The sequence below is a fragment of the Aegilops tauschii genome, chromosome 5, assembly GCF_002575655.3.
Source record: "Aegilops tauschii subsp. strangulata cultivar AL8/78 chromosome 5, Aet v6.0, whole genome shotgun sequence".
Lineage (NCBI taxonomy): Eukaryota > Viridiplantae > Streptophyta > Magnoliopsida > Poales > Poaceae > Aegilops > Aegilops tauschii.
The window spans coordinates 451,106,408-451,128,587 of record NC_053039.3 but is presented as its reverse complement, the minus strand read 5'-3'; the positions used below and the strand labels follow the sequence as shown (position 1 = coordinate 451,128,587).

Genomic DNA, 22,180 nt, shown 5'->3' with positions numbered 1-22,180 from the left:
ATTCTATGTATGATAGCGTTAACTTTACTTAGTGATAATCATCTAAAAGGAGAATAAAGCAAATTACATCTAATTATGAACTGTGGCGCAACAGACTATGCAAATATGCAATTGCAATGAAGAATCATACATATATCGTAATAGAACAGAAGGTTAGGACATCTATACAACAAGGATTTCACGATCAGCGACAAAAGCATGCATGCATGGACGTCGGACGAAGTATACCATATTTTTATTGTCTGATGTTAGTAACTCAAAATAAGCACTACATGTAGAATATTTTTGTTATTAGTATGGTAGTCTAAAGATAAGGTTGTTCACCCGATTAGTTGATTAGGATTCATGTCACAAGTTTCGAACTAGCGCCCCAAAGAATCCTATTGTTAATTGATCCACCATTTATGTCATCATCAAACTTATCCTCTACTTGGCCAACCTAATTAATGATAATTGGCGTTTTCTTCGCAGCAAAGCACATCATTTTTTTTCTCCCGGTGCAACGCACGGGCATGTTTAAATCATGGTGAACCATATATATAACGTACCAAGCAAATTCCATTGGGTTCAAGTGAACCCAATAGCTCTATGCTGGCTCGGCCGCTGCCACCGCATTGTCTTCCTGAGCATGCACAAACCCTAACAAAATTCAGAAAAGCACCTAAAAACGAAGCCCTCGTGCCGGCAAGGCCGGGATCCACCGCGCCTCCATGGTAGGAGAGGAGTCGGACTGGAGACGGGGTCGGCGAGAGGCAGGGAAACCCTAGATAAGAGTTCTGCAGGAGGCGGCAGGAGCGAAGCAGAGTTATGGTTCTGCCTTTTGATTTGGCAAAACTAGCTAAGCTATCGCTGACTTTGTTTTGAGAGTGGATTTACATGAATAATACAAGAATCACAAAGACCCATTAGGTGCTTGATCTCTCTAACTAACGATGAATGTATCGATCTGTCCAAATCCCTCGCTTGGATCAGTTTGACTCCAATGATAGAATCCCAGCACAACCATGATAGAATCAGGCTTCCAACGTGCCAGCGGTTTCAGGACACGGACAATACGGCTGAGGACATGTATTCCGACTAAATATCTCCGTACCAAAATATAAATGTTTTGGTAGGCCGTCTTATATTTGGTATAATATATGTGTTGCTAGTGAAATACCAAACAAAATAAACAAAAACAGATGGGTCTGACTATGAAATCATCCCACATCAGCAGATAGATAAAGCCCTACCATTGTATTGTTTTGTTTTCTTGCTGTTTTTTTGTTTGTCGCCTAGATCACCCAGCCCAGAATGACGGGAGCTTCTCCGACTGGCCTGGCCCAGTGTTAAACTAACAACGAGCAGTGACGTGCAAAAATCCCCCAAAAAGAATGTCGACAAGCCACGGAAACCGACTAGTTGTAGTGATAAAATAGTAGCGCGTAGTTTAAAGAACTAATGGCAACGTGTAACCGAACATTACTGGAAAATTGCAAACAATTTTCAAGTTTCAAACACTTTTTCGAAATTACGAACATTTTTGTTAAAACTGAGAAGTTTTAAAAATTCCTAACATTTTTAATGCTGTGAAGAAATTTTAAATATTCCCGAACATTTTTTGAATTTATAAAAAAGCTAAACTTGAAAATGTGAACATCTTTTCAAATTTGGAGCAATGTTGGAAAATATGATCATTTTTAAAAATTCCAGACATTTTCTAAAATGCAAACTTTTTTTGAATTAGTGAACACAATTCTTTGAAAACATGAACATTTTCTGAAATTCAATAATAATTTTTTAATTGGTGAAGAAACTAGCCTTATATACAAAAGGGTATGATTCAAAAGGGCATGTCTCATTTGTATGCAACTATGAAATTTTGAAGAAAGGTGGGGAACTAGGTCAATGCGTTGGGAACTAAAAATAATATAAATGGTGGCTTTAAAACACACACATGAAAACTTGGGTCCCTCCGACTTGGTCGCATTTCTTCCAGAAAACAAAATGGGTCGAAGATGGGCTTGCAACTGAGACATTTGAAAAATGGGCTAGGCCTGAAAATTAAAAAACAAACAATGTTGAGCAGCTAAAAAGGACAATTTTTTAAAAAGGTGGACTAGTAATTGTCAGGGTCAGGGCTCACATTTTGTGTATTTAAGATGGAATTGTACCTGACATAAAAATTGGTGGTTCACCCGGTTGAAGGTTGATGTGAACTTGTAATTGTGACGAGTCCAATTTATGTGACGATTTTCATAGTTATTTTGTGCCTACATGATAGGGTTTGTGAAATTTTACCGCGTTCGCGCACCTCTTTTTGTTGATATCCCTCAGGTGATGCTTTTTGGACCATTGAGCACTATACAGAAGGAATCTCAAGAAATGGTAGTGGAATCACGTATTTAATGTGATAATTACCTACTCCCTCCGTTCCATATTACTCGTCGCTGATTTAGTACAACTTTGTACTAAATCAGCGACGAGTAATATGGAACGGAGGGAGTATCATAGAAGAATCAAGCAAGGAGGCCAAAGAAGGAGTCGTTGCGGCGCTTCCAGAGCGAAAGACAACGTTCCGTACGACCGTGACCGCTCGTATTGCCGCCGTATGAGGTGTGAGTGCCGCCGCCTCATCAACTACTTCCACCCCGTGAAATCGAATTTGACGCCCAAAGGGGCCAGAAACTTGTCCAGAAAGTAGAATCCTAGCCTCTGGAGATCATCCGGAGGATGGATTAGCAAGGAGAAGAGGGAATAACAAAGAAAACCAAAAAACCGGAGAAATCCATTGAAGAAATAGAGAAAAACGAAAATAAAAAGAATTGGAGAAAAAGCAAATAATAAATTGTGAACATTTTTTAATAATTCAAACATTATAATACTTTTTGAAATTGTGAAATTTTTTTGAGGAATGATTTTTTAGAATGTGAAGTAAAGGAAACAATTTCTGAATATTGTTTTTTTATTTTTTAATAACGAAAACTAAAAATAAATAGAAATGAAAAATAAATAAAAGAAACCTGTAAAAAATGAAACCGAAAAAACCGATTCAACCTTGTAGATAATTCCCAAATCCGTTAAAACCCGGACTGGGAACGTTTGACAAGGTTCGTAAAACCAGGAGGCCCACCTCGCCAATTCCCCTGTGCGAAGGCACGACTATTGGACGGAATGAGCGTCCAATTGAAAATTGCTAGAACACACCCTTTACCCCGACCCACATGGCCGTGGTGGCCAGGCCCATAGGATTTGGACTCCCCAGATTAAAATGCTCTTTCTATGTTGTCGAGATATATAGATGGCACATATCTTGGTTCGTCAGCCTTGGTTATACAAGGTCTAGTTGATCCAGCCTCGTTGGAGGCAATTGCTCGTAGAGAAGCTCTATCTCTAGCAACAGATCTTGGCAGGCAACATCTTCACATTGCATTAGATTGCAGGGGAGTGGTGAACCATATTCATGAAGGCAATGGAAGTTCTTATGGGAATATCATCAAAGAGATGAAGCAGATGGAGAAATCTTTTAGTTCATGTTCTTTTGTGCATGAACTCCGAGCTTCAAACTTTGAGGCTCCTAAATTGGCTAGGTTAGGCATCTCCCTATCTCCAGGGAGACACATTTGGGTAGGCAATCCCCATGACACTAATGTAATACTACTTGTAATTGTTGCCTCTAGTTAATACTAAAGCATAGCACTTTGCCACAAAAAAACCTTTTTAGGGAACCTTAGACATTTCTTGTTAACAACAATTTCGGCCCAGCTCGAACGCCGGCTATGGGTGGGCCGACTGCGTAGTGTCCGTTCTGGTAGTATTGGGCCCGTCGTGGAAGATTTGGGTATTTTTATGTCACTGTGTGCGTGTGTGTGTGTGGTGTCTAAACGGTGATTGGCGGACGATGTGTTGGTGGCTTGGTGCCATGCATGCATGCATGCACAGCTAGCCGCCGATGGAGCAAATCACAGCCAACGATCAGGGTTTGTCCAAGCACCTGTTGACCTCTGGATTTCGGTCTCCACGCACAAAAGTGACGGTGGCCCTACCTAAGTACCTAGATGAACATGCATGCACGACCAGGCCCGCCGCGGCGATGAACGTCCGTGCCGTGCCGAGTGTATTGCGGTGCACCGCCAGCGCCAGCGCCAGGAGTGAGCTCCCTCCCTCGCGGCAAAATTTCGCGTTTTGATCCTTTTTCATACTATTTTAGGATCTGACCCCGGTTCGATTTTTTTTCGGGATTTGACCCTTTTTCCTACCGCCAGGGCCTTTGGCGGTAGGGTTATACATCCTACCGCCAGGGGCCCTGGCGGTAGGGTACTAGTCCACGTCAGCTCGCGGAAACGGCCGCCATCCCCTCCGTCGCACCCTACCGCCAGGGCCCCTGGCAGTAGGATGTATAACCCTACCGCCAGAGGCCATGGCGGTAGGCGGGCGACAGTTATTTGCCCGAGACCCCGCGCCCGTTTCCATCTCCCCACCCCTCCCCCTCCCCCCCCGGTCGGCAGTTTACTTTTTCTCCCCCAAGTCGCCCCTCTTTCCCTCTCTCATCTCCTCCACTCCCCCCATCGGATCTTCACCGATTCTTCACCGTTTTGGCGGATCGAGATGGCCCCAAAGAGAGAATCGTAAGCTCCTCCGATCCCTCCAATTAGTTTTTGCAAACTTGCTTCCGATTCGACGCATTATTTGCTTCAAATCCCTCATTTTTTTGAACTTAGATTTGATTTTTTTTGCCTAAGATTGTTTTAGCTTGATTCTAGTTCTAGTTCTTAGTTCTTTACTAAGTAGTGGTAATGAATATGAACTCTAATCAATAGTTCATATGTTAGTGTGAAGATGAACCCTAGTTCATAATTTTTTTTTGTTAAAAAAATTATGATGTAATGCATGTGGGAGGAATTGATTGTAGGTTGATGATGCATGTTGATATGATGATATGAAGATGTTGGAGGAATTTTTTGTTTACAAATATGATGATATGATGCATGTTGGATTTTTTTTTTGTTTAAAAATATGATGATATGATGCATGTTGGAGTGATGATGCATGTTGATATGATGATATGAAGATGTTGTTTGGAGATAATACATTGAAGATTATTGTTGGAGGATTTTTTTTGTGATATGATGCATGTTGATATGATTAAAGAGGGGAAGGATTTTTTTTGATATGAGTAATGTTGATATGATTTGATCCATCATGGTGACATGATGCATGGCGATATGATGCATGGTGATATGATTTGATTTTTTTGTGATATGATGCATGGTGATATGATTTTGATATGATGTGCTTATGGTGCTTTTGTTTATGAAATTTTATTAAGGCGGCCACATCTTGCGGACAACATCGGCCCACGGTACTCCATGCTGGACTGGGCATTCGACAAGGGTCATCGTGCCCGGTTCATAGAGAACGGAGAGGTAAGTGATATGAATGAAATTTTGATCAAAGTTTTCAGATTGATGAAAATGATTTCCTAACTTTGGGCGTTCACTTTTTGACAGATGCTCAAGCCACTGCGCATGAGGGGTCACGGGGTTCATGGGCATATGGACTACGACGATCGCTACGTGCCGTTCTTCAAGAGAGCCCGACTGTTGGGTTTCGTGTTGCAGTTCAAGCGTCAGCCGCCGACGCTTGTCCACGCAGCTCTCACAGCTCTGATTGACCGGTGGCGACCGGAGACCCATTCTTTCCATCTGCCATGCGGGGAGATGACGGTGACCCTCGAGGACTGGGAGATGATTACTGCCATGCCGATCGAGGGTCATGCACTCACCGGTCGAGTGGAGAGGACCAACTGGCAGGAGAGGGTCACCACCCTCATCGGCGACTGCCCCGGTGCCAAGAGTAACCGTACATCCGGTGTGCCCTTGATCTGGCTCTCGGAGCACCGGAAGACATGCCCCGAAGGCGCAGACGAGGCGACTGTGGAGTGGTACGCGAGGGCCTACCTGTGGTATCTTCTCACGGAGGTCGTGTTTCCAGACAGCTCCGGGAACTCTGCCAACTGGTCCTATTTGTTCTTCCTAGCCGACTGGGATGCAGGGTACAGTTGGGGGACCGCATCTCTCGCCTACCTGTACTGTTCGGTAAGAGAGTGTCTAATTGCCTACCTACCTAGGAAAGTATGTCCATGACAATTTCTTATATCTGATCCTCATTGGATGTTTTGCAGCTTGACAACGCAACGCAGAGGACGGGAGACAAGTCCAATATGGGTGGCTTTGTCTGGGCCTTATCCATTGGATGTGGGAGCGGCTGCCGGTGGGGCGTCCGGAGAAGATGCCAAGACGCCCATGGGAAGACTATAGCGAAGACGGCGACGAGACTCGAAACCCCACCGTAGCTTACGAGTGGGACGTTCTCAAACTCTACACGGGCCTAAACAAGACTTCGTACAAGACCTACACCAACGAGTTGGACGCTTTGACGCATTCACAGGTATATGAACTCGCTCAACACCTTTCTCTTTGATTCCACTTTTGACCGAGAGTGGGAACTTACCAATGTATATGTAATAGGTAAACTAGTGGCCGTATCGACAAGACCGAGAGTGGGTCTTTGATCTGAATGTGATGTGCGATGCGGACCGTGGTCTCTGGCGGTGCATCGTGCCCATGATCTGTGTGTACGCCGTCGAGTGGCACTTGCCACACCGCGTGGCCACGCAGTTTGAGATTTTTCAGCATACCCCACCGGGCCAGCCCACCGATACCGGCGGCCACGCGCTCCACCTGTGAGCGCTTTGTTCTCCGTGCCCATGATTTCATTACGCTTATCATGTTTCTTGTTGCTTATGATGATCTCATTGCGCTTATGATGATTCTTGTTGCTTATGCCTTGTAGGATGAGCCGGCAGAAGAATCAGTCGATCACAGACTGGGGAGAGGAGCATAAAACTCATGTGACGGAGTGGAACCGATGGAGGTACCGGAATGACGGGGAGAGGAGGGTGACTGACTGGGATGCTTACCTGGGCTGACACATGAGGTGGTACGATGATGGCCAGAAGCACCGTCTTCGTCTCAGGCCTCGGTGGACGGCGGAAGACATCGCGGAGCTGGAGAGGGATGACCCCGAGGAAGAGGCCTACCATACCGGCATCAGAGACATGCACAGTGGATTTAGGGAGTTTGCCCCGCTCATCAACAGAGTGGTAAGTTTGAACCGACGGTTGTATTGAAACTATTTCATTCGTCATCGTGACTGACTTATGCCGTTGCAGTCTGGTGAGCTGAACAGATGCATCTTTGAAGCCTCAGATGCACTAGGTGATATCCCCGAGAGCGTACAATCTGAGAACAAAATGAGGGGGACGATGAAGGTACAATTTCAGCCTCCTCAGAACAGATGCATCTTGTTCACTTGCAATCATAAACCTGATACTTATTATGCCCTTGTTTCATTGTGAGTGCAGAAGTTCGTGAAGCGTTGTCGCAAGCTAGTAGGGCTGCTTGGGTGTGCTGGAGCTGGGTCGGTTGAAGCTTATCGACCTGTAGCCACACAGGTTCACATCGGCTCATCGAGCTAGGTTCCCTTGTCGTCTAGGTTGGCCGATGAGGAGGAGGAGGAGGAGGCCACATATGAAGAAGGGGAGGAGGAGGAGGATGATGAGAGCAACGGGGAGGAGGAGTACGATGAAGATTATGGACCTCCACCAACTCAATCATCTCAAGCATCTCAGCTGCCGAAGAAGAGGAATCCGAAGAAGAAGGATTTGCTGAGTCCGGACCCTTTCCAGAGACCGCTTCCTCGCCGGCCCAAGAAGAAGACCGAAGAGACTCGTTCAAAGAGTAACGAGGACCGTACCTCCAAGAGGGGAATGAGCAACTGATTATGCTCTTCGATACTTGGCTCTTTTAGCTTGGTTGAACTTCGTTTGGTTGAACTTGTCTAGTGGTTGTGAAACTATGTGGAACTATATGTTTGTTATTTGTGGATCTATGTGTTTGCTACTATGTGGAACTCCGTTTACTGATTAGTTGAAGTTCGTTTAAAATGTTTTATGCACTTCAAGTTATCTTAATATGGATCTATGTGATGCCCAAGTTTAATTGTTTAAAATCTGTGATATTGCTGTCATATTTTCTGAAACTTGCTGTGATATTGCTGTCATATTGAATTTGAAAACAAGCAACCAAATGAACTTGAAACAACAAAAAAGAGGACCCTACCGCCAGGCACCCTGGCGGTAGGGTTAGACATCCTACCGCCAGCCCCCACGGCGGTAGGGTGAACCTACCGCCAGGGCCCTTGCATATTTCGTTACAGAAACTTTATACAGCAAAACACAGGACCCTACCGCCAGGGGCCCTGGCGGTAGGGTCAGACAACCTACCGCCAGCCCCCATGGCGGTAGGGTGAACCCTATCGCCAGGGCCATTGCACATTTCGTTACAGAAAGTTTGTACGGCAAAACCCTGCCACACCCTACCGCCAGGGCCTCTGGCGGTAGGGTTAGACAGCCTACCGCCAGGGCCCCTGGCGGTAAGGTACTTATCCACGTCAGCACAGGCAAACGGCCGCCGTCCCCCTCCGTCACACCCTACCGCCACGGGCTATGGCGGTAGGCTGTCTAACCCTACCGCCAGAGGCCCTGGCGGTAGCAAAAGGGTCAAATCCCGAATTTTTTTCGAACCGGGGTCAGATCTTGAAATAGTATGCAAAAAGGGTCAAAACACGAAATTTTGCCCTCCCTCGCTACTTGTTGATCTGTTCTCTGTGCTGGCGTTGGACCATCGCACAGCTCGGGTTTCGGTGCAAAAAGCGCAGCTCCTTTTGGTCAAGGGCAGAAGAGGCGAATATCTATTGCCATTCAGGTAGCATGCCAGGGCCAGGCTGCCAGCTTTTGTGTCTAGGAGAAGGGGAACGGATCTCTCTCTCTCTCTCCCGTTGCTGGTGGCTGGCTACGGCTACGCACGCAGGCGTCGGCCGGATCCACCACCGAACGTTTTACTGCCGTTGCAACCCGAGTCCCTTCGGTCTTTCTTATAAGACGTTTTAGACAGCTCGGTCAGCTGTCTAGAACGTCTTATAAAAGTGATCATAGGGAGTACGATTCTTCATCGACTCAAACAGGTTTCGACACTCGTGATTGTCGTGTCATCACTTTTTTTTTCGAGAGTACTCCATGAAAATGCAGGAAATTAGCAACATAAACTAACTCTGAAGTAATTAGAATAACAAAAATGACCCTCTAAGTTGGCGAACGTTCGCTGGAAGGGATGCCATTTATGGACATTTTAGATGATAAGTTTAGTCGTGTGGGTAGACAGTTTCTTCGAAAACACATGACAATTTCTTTAGAGAAGGGCATTTTTCATTCGAAATTTGCACCGTTTGCTCTCCCGAAGCATCTAAAATCGCCAGGAAAAAGCTTTCGCTAGTCATCCCCTTCCATGATGTTTGCCAGATAACATTTTTGTAACAAAAAGGGAAATCGATGAAAATTACTTCAAACACTATACACCCGTAAAAAAATTCAAACATTTATAATGAATGGGAAAATTCGGAAAAATAACAAGTATTTTAGAAAATATAGAATATTCTGAAAAACCTTTTTTTAAAAGGGCAAAGTAATTTTTAACATTTCATTGAAATCCATGGATTTTCAAGGTTATGTTGTCAATTGTTAAAATTGCAGTAATCATTGTTCAGTCACCGCATGCTTATTTTTTTATAGATCTTTTCCCAATCTTACTAGTATTTTCTTTTACATTGGCATCTAGAGGATCCTCTAGACAAAATTTATGGGGGCTTACATTGATCCTCCAGCCATGCGCGCGGCGGCGGCGGCACATGCATGCATGATCGGGATTGAGCCGCGGCGCCGGCCTCTCCTCTCGATCATGGAGAGCAACAACGATCTACATTCTACAGTACTCCACACGGTATCCCCTACAAAATTCTACGTTCCACGTGGCAGCATCCCTTCAAACTAAACGCAAACTCGACTCGATCTACGTGAATTGCTAACCGTGGTGTGTGGACATACAGGAGCATGGCTGGCTCGCGTGGCAAAATTTCGTGTTTTGACCCTTTTTGCATACTATTTCAGGATCTGACCCCGGTTCATTTTTTTTTCCAGGATTTGACCCTTTTTCCTACCGCAAGGGCCTCTGGGCCAGAGGCCCTCGCGGTAGGCGGGCGACAGTTATTTGCCCGAGACCCCACACCCGTTTCCATCTCCCCACCCCTCCCCTCCCCCCCCGTCGGCAGTTTCCTTTTTCTCCCCCAAGTCGCCCCTCTTTCCCTCTCTCATCTCCTCCACTCCCCCCTCGGATCTTCACCAATTCTTCACCGTTTTGGCGGATCGAGATGGCCCCGAAGAGAGAATCGTAAGCTCCTCCGATCCCTCCAATTAGTTTTTGCAAATTTGCTTCCGATTCGACGCATTATTTGCTTCAAATCCCTCATTTTTTTGAACTTAGATTTGATTTTTTGGCCTAAGATTGTTTTAGCTTGATTCTAGTTCTAGTTCTTAGTTCTTTACTAAGTAGTGGTAATGAATATGAACTCTAATCAATAGTTCATATGTTAGTGTGAAGATGAACCCTAGTTCATAATTTTTTTTGTTAAAAAATTATGATGTAATGCATGTGGGAGGAATTGATTGTAGGTTGATGATGCATGTTGATATGATGATATGAAGATGTTGGAGGAATTTTTTGTTTAAAAATATGATGATACGATGCATGTTGGAGGATTTCTTTTGTTTAAAAATATGATGATATGATGCATGTTGGAGTGATGATGCATGTTGATATGATGATATGAAGATGTTGTTTGGAGATAATACATTGAAGATTATTGTTGGAGGATTTTTTTTGTGATATGATGCATGTTGATATGATTAAAGAGGGGAAGGATTTTTTTTATATGAGTAATGTTGATATGATTTGATCCATCATGGTGACATGATGCATGGCGATATGATGCATGGTGATATGATTTGATTTTTTTGTGATATGATGCATGGTGATATGATTTTGATATGATGTGCTTATGGTGCTTTTGTTTATGAAATTTTATTAAGGCGCCACCTCTTGCGGACAACATCGGCCGACGGTACTCCATCCTGGACTGGGCATTCGACAAGGGTCATCGTGCCCGGTTCATAGAGAACGGAGAGGTAAGTGATATGAATGAAATTTTGATCAAAGTTTTCGGATTGATGAAAATGATTTCCTAACTTGGGCATTCACTTTTTGACAGATGCTCAAGCCACTGCGCATGAGGGGTCACGGGGTTGTTGAGCATATGGACTACGACGAGCGCTACGCGCCGTTCTTCAAGAGAGCCCGACTGTTGGGTTTCGTGTTGCAGTTCAAGCGTCAGCCGCCGACGCTTGTCCACGCAGCTCTTACAGCTCTGATTGACCGGTGGCGACCGGAGACCCATTCTTTCCATCTGCCATGCGGGGAGATGACGGTGACCCTCAAGGACTGGGAGATGATTACTGCCATGCCGATCGAGGGTCATGCACTCACCGGACGAGTGGAGAGGACCAACTGGCAGGAGAGGGTCACCACCCTCATCGGCGACTGCCCCGGTGCCAAGAGTAACCATACATCTGGTGTGCCGTTGATCTGGCTCTCGGAGCACCGGAAGACATGCCCCAAAGGCGCAGATGAGGCGACTGTGGAGTGGTACGCGAGGGCCTACCTATGGTATCTTCTCACGGAGGTCATGTTTTCAGACAGCTCCGGGAACTCTGCCAACTGGTCGTATCTGTTCTTCCTAGCCGACTGGGATGCAGGGTACAGTTGGGGGACCGCATCTCTCGCCTACCTATACCGTTCGGTAAGAGAATGTCTAATTGCCTACCTACCTAGGAAAGTATGTCCATGACATTTTCTTATATCTGATCCTCATTTTATGTTTTGCAGCTTGATGACGCAACGCAGAGGACGGGAGACAAGTCCAATATGGGTGGCTTTGTCTGGGCCTTATCCATTGGATGTGGGAGCGGCTGCCGGTGGGGCGTCCGGAGAAGATGCCAAGACGCCCATGGGAAGACTATAGCGAAGACGGCGACGAGACTCGAAACCCCACCGTAGCTTACGAGTGGGACGTTGTCAAACTCTACACGGGCCTAAACAAGACTTCGTACAAGACCTACACCAACGAGTTGGACGCTTTGACGCATACGCAGGTATATGAACTCGCTCAACACCTTTCTCTTTGATTCCACTTTTGACCGAGAGTGGGAACTTACCAATGTATATGTCATAGGTAAACTGGTGGCCGTATCGACAAGACCGAGAGTGGGACTTTGATCTGAACGTGATGTGCGATGTGGACCGTGGTCTCTGGCGGTGCATCGTGCCCATGATCTGTGTGTACGCCATCGAGTGGCACTTGCCACACCGCGTGGCCACGCAGTTTGGGATTTTTCAGCATACCCCACCGGGCCAGCCCACCGATACCGGCGGCAACGCGCTCCACCTGTGAGCGCTTTGTTCCCCATGCCCATGATTTCATTACGCTTATCATGTTTCTTGTTGCTTATGATGATCTCATTGCGCTTATGATGATTCTTGTTGCTTATGCCTTGCAGGATGAGCCGGCAGAAGAATCAGTCGATCACAGACTAGGGAGAGGAGCATAAAACTCATGTGACGGAGTGTAACCGATGGAGGTACCGTAAAGACGTGGAGAGGAAAGTGACTGACTGGGATGCTTAACTGGGCCGACACATGAGGTGGTACGATGATGGGCAGAAGCACCGTCTTCGTCTCAGGCCTCGATGGACGGCGGAGGACATCGCGAAGCTGGAGAGGGATGACCCCCAGGAAGAGGCCTACCAGACCGGCATCAAAGACATGCACAATGTATTTAGGGAGTTTGCACCCCTCATCAACAGAGTGGTAAGTTTGATCCGACGGTTGTATTGAAATTATTTCATTCGTCATCGTGACTGACTTATGCCGTTGCAGTCTGGTGAGCTGAACAGATGCATCTTTGAAGCCTCAGATCCACTAGGTGATATCCTCGGGAGCGTACAATCCGAGAACAAAATGAGGGGGACGATGAAGGTACAATTTCAGCCTCCTCGGAACAGATGCATCTTGTTCACCTGCAATCATAAACCTGATACTTATTATGCTCTTGTTTCAATGTGAGTGCAGAAGTTCGTGAAGCGTTGTCGCAAGCTAGTAGGGCTGCTTGGGTGTGCTGGAGCTGGGTCGGTTGAAGCTTATCGGCCTGTAGCCACACAGGGTCACATCGGCTCATCGAGCCAGGTTCCCTCATCGTCTAGGTTGGCCGAGGAGGAGGAGGAGGAGGAGGATGATGATGAGGAGGAGGAGGCCACATATGAAGAAGGGGAGGAGGAGGAGGAGGATGAGAGCAAAGGGGAGGAGGAGTACGATGAAGATTATGGACCTCCACCAACTCAATCATCTCAAGCATCTCAGCTGCCGCCGAAGAGGATTCCGAAGAAGAAGGATTTGCTGAGTCCGGACCCATTCCAGAGACCGGTTACTCGACGGCCCAAGAAGAAGACTGAAGAGCTTCGTTCAAAGAGTAACGAGGACCGTGCCTCCAAGAGCAAGAGGGGAAGGATGACTTAAATTCTACTATTCGATACTTGGCTGTAGTTGAAAAGTCTATTGGTTGTGAAACTATGTGTTTGCTATTTGTGAAACTCCGTTTTCTATGTGGAACTAAGTTTGCTATTTGAACTAAGTTCATGTGGAACTCCGTATGACATGTGTATGTGATGCCCAAGTTTAATTGTTTGAGATCTGTTATTTTGACTCTATATCATTGCTGTTTTTGAATCTATATCATAGTTTGAGATTTGTTGTTTTTGAAAAGAAGAAAGAAATTGAACTTGGAAATAGGCAAGACCCTACCGCCAAGGACCCTGGCGGTAGGGTTAGACAGCCTACCGCCAGCCGCTATGGCGGTAGGTTGACCCTACCGCCAGGGCACTCGGTTTTTTCGTTACAGAAGGTTTTCCACGCAAAAACCCTGGCACACCCTACCGCCAGGGCCTCTGGCGGTAATCCACGTCAGCACGCGGAGACGGCGGCCGTCCCCCTTCGTCGCACCCTACCGCCAGGACCCCTGGCGGTAGGATGTATAACCCTACCGCCCGAGGCCCTGGCGGTAGCAAAAGGATCAAATCCCGAATTTTTTTCGAATCGGAGTCAGATCCTGAAATAGTTTGCAAAAAGGGTTAAAACACGAAATTTTGCCGGCTCGCGTGCTGCTCTGGCCGGTCAGCTCCCAGTCCCAGCCACGCAAGCTTCTGGTCGAGTCAGAAGGGGTAGTCTATCGCTTCTGGTAAGCAGCATCAGCATGCCAGGCCCAGAATCGCTTTTGCAGTTTTGCGTCTTGGAGTTGGAGAGGGAGAACCCAATCTCTATCGCACGCGACATACACGAGCATGGCTGGCTACGGCTACGTAGACTACATGTACGCACGCAAACCTGCACCGCGACGTGCACCCGTTAGACCGAACGCGGCCGCCCGACAAGGCTGCCATCCCAGCCGCCGTTGCAACGTTGAAATCACGCGCAAAGTTAAACCCGATTTAAACTACTTTCTTATCGACGAAATTTGATTATACTTCCCTCAATTTTTTTTGATTATACTAATAGGTGTTCATTTTTGGGATTCATGAGGTTAATTTTTTTGACCATCCACTAACCACACTGAAAAGGTCAAAATTGCTCCTTCGACTCTATACCGGGTAAATAGTCACTTGTACTGTACACCCGCAAAAAGAAGTTCACTTGTGTCTCAAAAACTGTCAAGGATTCAATGAGGCAACGAAAATGTTAGGGGGAAAACAAGTATTGTAGACAATGTTTCCGAAAAAGTATACTACTCCCCCGGTCCATATTAATTGACGCGTCGACGACTTGTTCTGGCGGTAGTATTGATTGTTTGGTGGTCTAAATATCTCGATGTAATTTTTATTATGTTTGTGACACTTTGTACTTTTGAAGAACTTTTATAAGAGATTTGAATGCTTTTTTTTGTAAAAATAAATTATTTGGATCGGAGGGAGTAGTATAATTTTTTTGCCAAATAAATTGTTTAAGATATTGTCGAAATCCATGATTTTCAAGTTTACATTGTACAATGTCAAAATCTGAATAGTCATTGTTCACTTTCCATTCTTCCTATAGATTTACCCTTAGTCTCACAGAAACCAACGTGACATCATCAAAAACCGTTTTAGTTGAGTAGTGGTAGAGTTTGAAAGAAATCTTTGGAGGGGTGAAGCTGCAAAAAAAGACAACATACAAAATCATATGAGCTTACAAAATACATTTCTAGTTAGTAGATAATTCGGTTCACTACAGATGAGCTCTTCGTTTCTTTGAATCCTTAAAGTCCTATTTTAACCATGGAGCATTCGGTTCAGCACAGATCAACTCCATAACAAAAGGAACGATACAAAAATACTATTTAACCATGGAGCATTCGGTTCACTACAGATCAGTTCGTCGTTTCTTTGCACCCTTAAAGTGCATAAGAACATCCTCTAGTTGTACTTCTCTATGATTTCACTCTATGTTTACTAGCAAGCTAATGGCTAGATAATCATCTTCCGTAGTATTACGTAGCCTTGTCTTAATGATCTTCAAAGCAGAGAATGCTCGCTCAACACTTGTTGTAGAAACTGGAAGAGTTAGAAGCTATTGCAACAATCGATCGACCAAATTTTAGATAGAATGTCTCGCTATCTCAAAGAAATGTCAGCAAAGATTTGTTAAGGTTGACAAAATTTTGAACTCTCTATCATTGGAGTCATCCACAACAAAGTATTTTAGTTGCTACTCAATCCATAGATTTCCTATTGGGTGAAATCTGTTGGATAATATTTCTTCACTAACTCATAAATATCATCAGTTTTGGAATATCTGAATTTATTTTTGGGGATTAGGGTAGCACTAGTGGTCAAAAGATCCAGTACTTTGTCATTGAACTTGAATTCTAATTCATGTAGCCGAGTATCAAGTGTTGCATGAAATACTTTCATCCGAAAATAATGCTCCTTAGTAAAACTATCTGGTGACGAGCACGACCACCACACTCCACACATAATGTAAGCTTCTCCCAAATCTAGAATATCAATGAAATGATTTACAGGGAACTCAATAACCCTATCAGTAAAGGCTTCCCAACCATCATCTGATCTCATTTCATCAAGACGAACCTTTGTTGTGAACTCTAGACGCATGGCATTTACTATGTCATGTGATTTCTTTTGCGAAGCTTGACCAAGGTCTTCTATCTCCAATATTTCTCCCATCAAACATAAGACAAACATGAACTCAAAAGAGGGCACATAGCTGAAAGGAGTGGCTCCATCTGCACGAATTGAGCCAACTAACCCATCAAATGATATATTTTGAAGTACTAAATTTGCTGCATTACAATTTTTTTAGGCTGGATATATAACCTAAGTGAGACCCCCATCTAGTGTCTCCAAGCCACTTTAATGTGTAGATTTGGTTTCCCCCTTTACCAGTTTCAATGTCATCAATAGCTAGTAACCGAGCTAGTTCCTCCAACTGTGCATCACGGAGCTCATCATGATGCTTTGCGGAGGAGTCAACGATGTCTACAATAAAAAGTTCCCAAAAGAATTGAGCAACAGAGACCACTTCCTTCGATGCAACCACCAGAGCAAGTTGCTAACGATGAGCATAACAGTGAACATAACACGCATACGGGCATTCTCTGAGAAAAATAGCTTGCAAGCCATTGAACTCCCCCTCATATTACTAGCCCCATCATACCCCTGCCCACGAAGGTTCTGAACATAAAAGGCATGTTTCAATAACACATAACTTAATACCTCTTGAAGTGTTGCGGTTTGGTGTTCGTCACATGTATCAAGGCAAAGAACCGCTCTTGCAGTGTATGATCTTCATCAACGAATCTCAGAACCAATGCCATCCTGCTCTCTTTTTGCTACATCACATGTCTCGTCTACTAGAACAGAAAATTTATAGCCCCCCATCTCTTCATGGATATGCTTCAAAACTTCAAAATTCAAATGCATAAATACCCAAAATTTCCTGTTTGATTTCATGTGATGTGTACTTTGGACTGTATGGAACATTCTCCAAAATAACTTCAACAATCTCAGGGTTGAATTCTGCAAGGAGCTTTAACAGTTCAATAAAGTACCTTGTGTTCTTTGACTGGTGTTTCATCATGGCCGCTAAATGCACAAGATTGTTATGTAAGCCACTTAACAGCTGCAATTTATACTTTCACCCTCAGCTGGTTTCTCTCTATATCCCTCTGGTTGCCCGCTGCTACAATATTTCCTAAATGGCCTTGCTGATTCAAGAAGTCATGACATGCTTTGGTTGTATTATTATGTTTAGAGCAAGGTTCAGAACCTATATAGTTTAAGAATGTACATTTGTTTCCATCATCGACCTATTACGTTCAGAGCAGGACACAGACCCTAAAGGACTCAAAAAAACACCTAAAATCTAAGTAAGAGTCCTCCCACCGGCAAGAGCCCTTAGGCCAGAGGAGACGAAGCAAATCGGCACAGGTGCCGGCGGGAGGCGTGGAAACCCTAGTCGCGAGGGAAACTATAGTATTGTTTCCTAAAGGAGATATAAGAAGGTGAGGCTTATATGGCTACGTTAGCGGCGGTGCCCGCTCGAAAACTGTTGTCACTGAGTTCTGATTAACAAGTACTATTTCCGTTTCTTAATAGCTTAAAAAAGTAAAATGTTTATGGGCAAAAAAAAGAAAAATTCCAATCAACTAGTTATCCCATTTGTTTATATAACAAATTAAATGATTATAAAAGCAAAGTGCTCATGTCTTTTCTTTTTTTGAACACAAGTGCACATGTGTTGCAACATTAATACTCATCTCGGTTTCGGCGTGTGCGTGAAAAGTGGACGTTGGCCCTGCGTACGCGCGGCAGCGGCACACGCGGAAGGCCAAACCAACATGCATGCAATGCATCATGATTGAGCCGCGGCGACCAACGCGCGCCTTTGTACATGTAGGGTGCGGACTGCGGACAGATACGAACATGGCTGGCTGTGGCTGCCTTGTGCGGTGTACCGGCCGGTGATCTCCCTCCCACGCTGGCTTTTCTGACGGAATCTCCGTCCATCCTTGTCGGTTCCTTGTGTTGACGTTGGACCGACGAAGGCGCAGCCGCTTTTGGTCCAGTCAGAGGAGGAGTCTGCCGCTTCCGGTATGATTCTGAAGCATCAGAATGCATGCCAGGGGCCCGCCCAGAATCGCTTTTGTAGTTTTGTGTCTCGGGGAGGGAGAAGTGACAATGTATGCATGGCGGTTGGTGGCTGGCTACAGTTACGCAGACAGGCACACTGAACGTAGGCATCGGGCATGACTAGACCGGACACGTAGCCTCCCATCGTGTTGCCGTTGCAATGCTATCGAAAAGCCACGCGCAAAGTTAAACGCGTACAGCATCGCCACATGGCATTTCGGCCAGTCGAGGCACGAGATGAAATTCCCAGAGATCGAAACCCAGGCGGAGACGGAGTTCATCGTGCCAAAGAGTATTAACATTCGGCGGATGGACGAGAAGGAGGAGGAGGAGAAGAAGAAGCCGGCGATTCGTGCTCCCGACGATAGTGACGACGCGACGATGGCGAGGTTCGTCTGGGAGCATCCGGAGTATGTTCCGGCCGAGCGGGGGTTCTTTTGGAAGCGCGAGGCCGAGCAGAAAAAGAAGGCGGTGAAGAAGGAGGACGAGTCCGGCCCTTGGCAATGATCCCCGTCGAGTCTGACTCGTCGGACCGGGATGACTCGGAGGACGACGACGATGAGTTCAACGAACCTAGTAAGGACAATCGTAGCGACGATGATGAATAGTTTTATGTTTGATGTACTTGAAGTAGACTCATAGTAGTAGTATTAGTAGTTTGTGTGACGGAGTAGTTGAACTATGTTTAATTATTTTTAAGAAGTATGTTTTGCTTAAGATGAACTTGCTATGTTTGACTTATGTTTGAAAAATGATGTAGTAGTTGAACTAGCTAGTTTTACATTCGTTGGAGCACTAGTTTTGCATCATCTATTATACATCATGTGTTGGATTTAGCATGTTTTTTAGTGATATTATAAAAACACTTTTTGATGATGTAAATTTTACATCTAGCATTTTTTTTATGATGTAAGCTTACGTCATCTATTGAAGAAGATGCTCTTATGTATTTTTCCTTACGTGCATGTAGAAATTGGAGTTTCTCTCTGGCTCTCGCGACTGCAGCTGATGGCTGACTGGCTACGGCTACGGCTACGGCTACGGCACACTGAACGTATGTCGCCACGTACGTGCACCGACTAGGCACTGGAGACGACCCCATCCTGCCGGTCTCCCGTTGCAATGCCATAGCCAGGCGCAAAGTAATCCGATTTTTACTGTTGGAAATGCACCAACGAAGCCCATTGAACGTGGCCGAATCAACGTGAGAACCTGGCTAGTAAGCTAGTGGCTACCCCGTCCGTTCACGTCTGAACCGGCCGGCGCAAACAACTCAAGGCAAGGCAGAGCTAGCAATCGCTGTTGGTCTCGGAGACCGGCCGGAGTCCCTCTCTCTCTCTCTCTCTCTCACGTAGTACGCCATTGGTAGCACGCCTGAGCTGCATGAACAGTACACTACGCGTACAGCTACAGCTAGCTACATCTACGGTCACAGGCACGCGGCCGTACGTCGCAAGCAGGCAGGCAGGAGGTCACCCGGCTCCGCGCGCGCGGCTGGACTTGCATGCAATGCAGCCGTCTGGTCTGGTCTGGTCCGGTCCGGTACGTCGCAAGCAAGCCAAGGGAGCACCAACGGCAATGAATGAATGAATGAAGGCTTGTTCAAACCAAAAGTACGCCGGCAAATGCAACAGAGAGATAAGAAAGTTCCGCTCCTTTCTCCTTTCTCCTTTTCCTTTTTATCTATCTACTCTACCTACGTAGCTCCTCGCATTGGCCTCAGGCTTTATTACGTCGTCTTGGTCTCGTCTGCACCGGGGCGGGGACGGGCCGGGAGGAGCTACCGCACCAAACCGAACCAAACCAAGGCGCACGCGGAGCGTGGGCGTGGCACGCACGCACGCACGCTCAACCATAGCCAGCCTAGTTACTACTATAACCCACGTACCGCAACTACGGTTTATTTGGTACACATATTACATTTCGTGCCATATTCGAGCTATTCATCACGCTAGAGATGGTGTAGATGTATAAATATCTACACACCTCTCAAATATATGTTGTACAGCCACGTGACACATGTGGTAAGCAATCCATTTAATTCAAAAAAAAAACAGATGTTGTACATGTAAAAAAAATCTGCTTACAATTTACATCTGATGTATTTTCCATCACTTGGAGATGCAAATATACTGCGGCGATTTAAAACCAGCCGCCCAGGAAAGCCCCCCTCCCCCGAGCGACTGCCCACCGCACCCTGCTGCCACATCGCCCGCGGATTTGGCCACCCACTCGGCAGCCATCGGATCTGCCGCCCCACGCCTCTAAATCGACCGAATCTGCTGTCGCTCCATTTGAATATTTTTCGTCCCCGTCCGCACCCCCGTCGCCGCCGGATCCGCCCGCCCACGCCTCTAAATTGACCGAATCAGCCGCCGCTCCATGTGAAGCTTTTTCGTCGTCGTTTGCACCCCCGTCGGCCTCCCCACCCTACCAACGCGCTATTTGAAGCTCGGCTGCCGATGAGGGATTTGGACTTCGGCCGCGTTGGTTGATTTGAAGCTTGGTCGCGCCGGTCGTCCCAAAGCGGCCGCACTGCCACCATGTTGCCGAAGAAGGTCTCGAAGAGCAAGACTGGCTTCTTTGGCGTGCGGAAGAAGTCGTCCGGGAACTTCGGCGTGGAGTTCCAGTGCAATGGCTATTGCTACTAGATCGGCATGTTCGACTCCGCCGACGTGGCCGCGCATGTGTATGACATCGCCACGCGGCGTTTCGGCCGGCCGAGGCACGAGATGAGCTTCCCGGAGATCAAAACCGAGGCGGAGGCGGAGTTCATCAAGCAAAAGAATATTAACATTAGATGGATGGACGAGAAGAGTGAGGAGGAGAAGAAGAAGCAGGCGATTCACATTGGTCTCGACGATAGTGGCGCGGCGACAGTAGCGAGGTTCGCGCGGGACCATCCGAGTATTTCCAAGCCGAGCGTGAGTTATTTTGGAAGCGCGAGGCTGAGCAGAAGAAGAAGGCGGTGAAGAAGGAGGACGACGCCGGCCCCTCGACGGTGATCCCCATCGAGTCTGACTCGTCGGGCCGGGATGACTCAGAGAAGGAGGACGGTGAATGCGACGACCCCAGGAAGGACGAGTTCTAGGAGCAGTTCCATAGCGAAAATGATGAGTACTTTTATGTTTGATGTAGTGGAAGTAGACTCATAGTAGTAGTAGTAGTTTGTGTGATGTAGTAGCTGAGCAATGTTTGATTATTTTGAAGAACTATGTTTGCTTTAAATGAATTTGCTAGGCCTGAATTATGTTTGAAATGATACAGTAGTTGAACTAGTTTTACATCATCATTGTTCACGGTGCACCACCCATGCAAAAAAAAAAAAGGAAAAAGAAAATTGTTCAAGCAATCGCTCATTTGGCCTCGGAGACCGGAGTCGTCTCTCTCTCTCTCTCTCTCTCCGAAATTTTGCCCATCCGTTCCGTTGGTGGTATAGCACTAGCACGCACGCGCCGTTGCAAACAGGCACAAGTACAAGGGTTCCTCACCTGTCTGTCTCCGCGCTGTCTCCGGCTGACTACACCCACAACACCTGCTCCTCGCCGCCTGCCTCCCGCCGCCTCCTCCTCTCTCGCGGATGGCATCCACCGCGCCGCCGCCGCCGGACGCGGTGGTGATGTCCGCCTTTTCTCCGATGCTGTGGAGCTCACGGCACACCCCTCTCCCTGCCTACAAGACGCCGCTCGCTCCACCTCTCTCCACCCAGCCTGGTTTGCCTCCGACCGGCGGGTTCGTCGTCGTCACCGGCGGCTCACCTCTCCACGACGAGGAGATGGGCATCGGGCCACCTTCCTCGCCGCGGTGCCTTCCACCACCAGCAGCGCTGTCTTCTCCGGCGCCAGCGATTGGATCCCTGCTTCCGCACACCGGGATGCGCTACAAGCCAAGATCTACGCCGCCTCGTTCCGTCTACTCCATGGTGCTTCCTACACGCGGCGGCGGGCACGTCGT

General features: G+C 46.6%; 1 protein-coding gene across 1 annotated transcript; it reads left to right on the top strand.

The window, feature by feature from the left end:
- Window positions 1–20,883: 20,883 nt before the first annotated feature.
- On the top strand, window positions 20,884–21,317 carry LOC141022991 (uncharacterized). Its single transcript, XM_073499289.1, has 2 exons — window positions 20,884–21,105; window positions 21,168–21,317. Exons 1-2 carry the CDS (start codon window positions 20,884–20,886, stop codon window positions 21,315–21,317), a joined length of 372 nt encoding a protein of 123 aa, XP_073355390.1.
- Window positions 21,318–22,180: the final 863 nt, after the last annotated feature.

Bases quoted from the DNA above. Each gene is read 5' to 3' on its own strand.
- LOC141022991 (XM_073499289.1), top strand. From the start codon at position 20,884: ATGTTCGACTCCGCCGACGTGGCCGCGCATGTGTATGACATCGCCACG. The intron at 21,106-21,167 runs GTAGCGAGGTTC...TTATTTTGGAAG, and splicing joins ACGATAGTGGCGCGGCGACA to CGCGAGGCTGAGCAGAAGAA.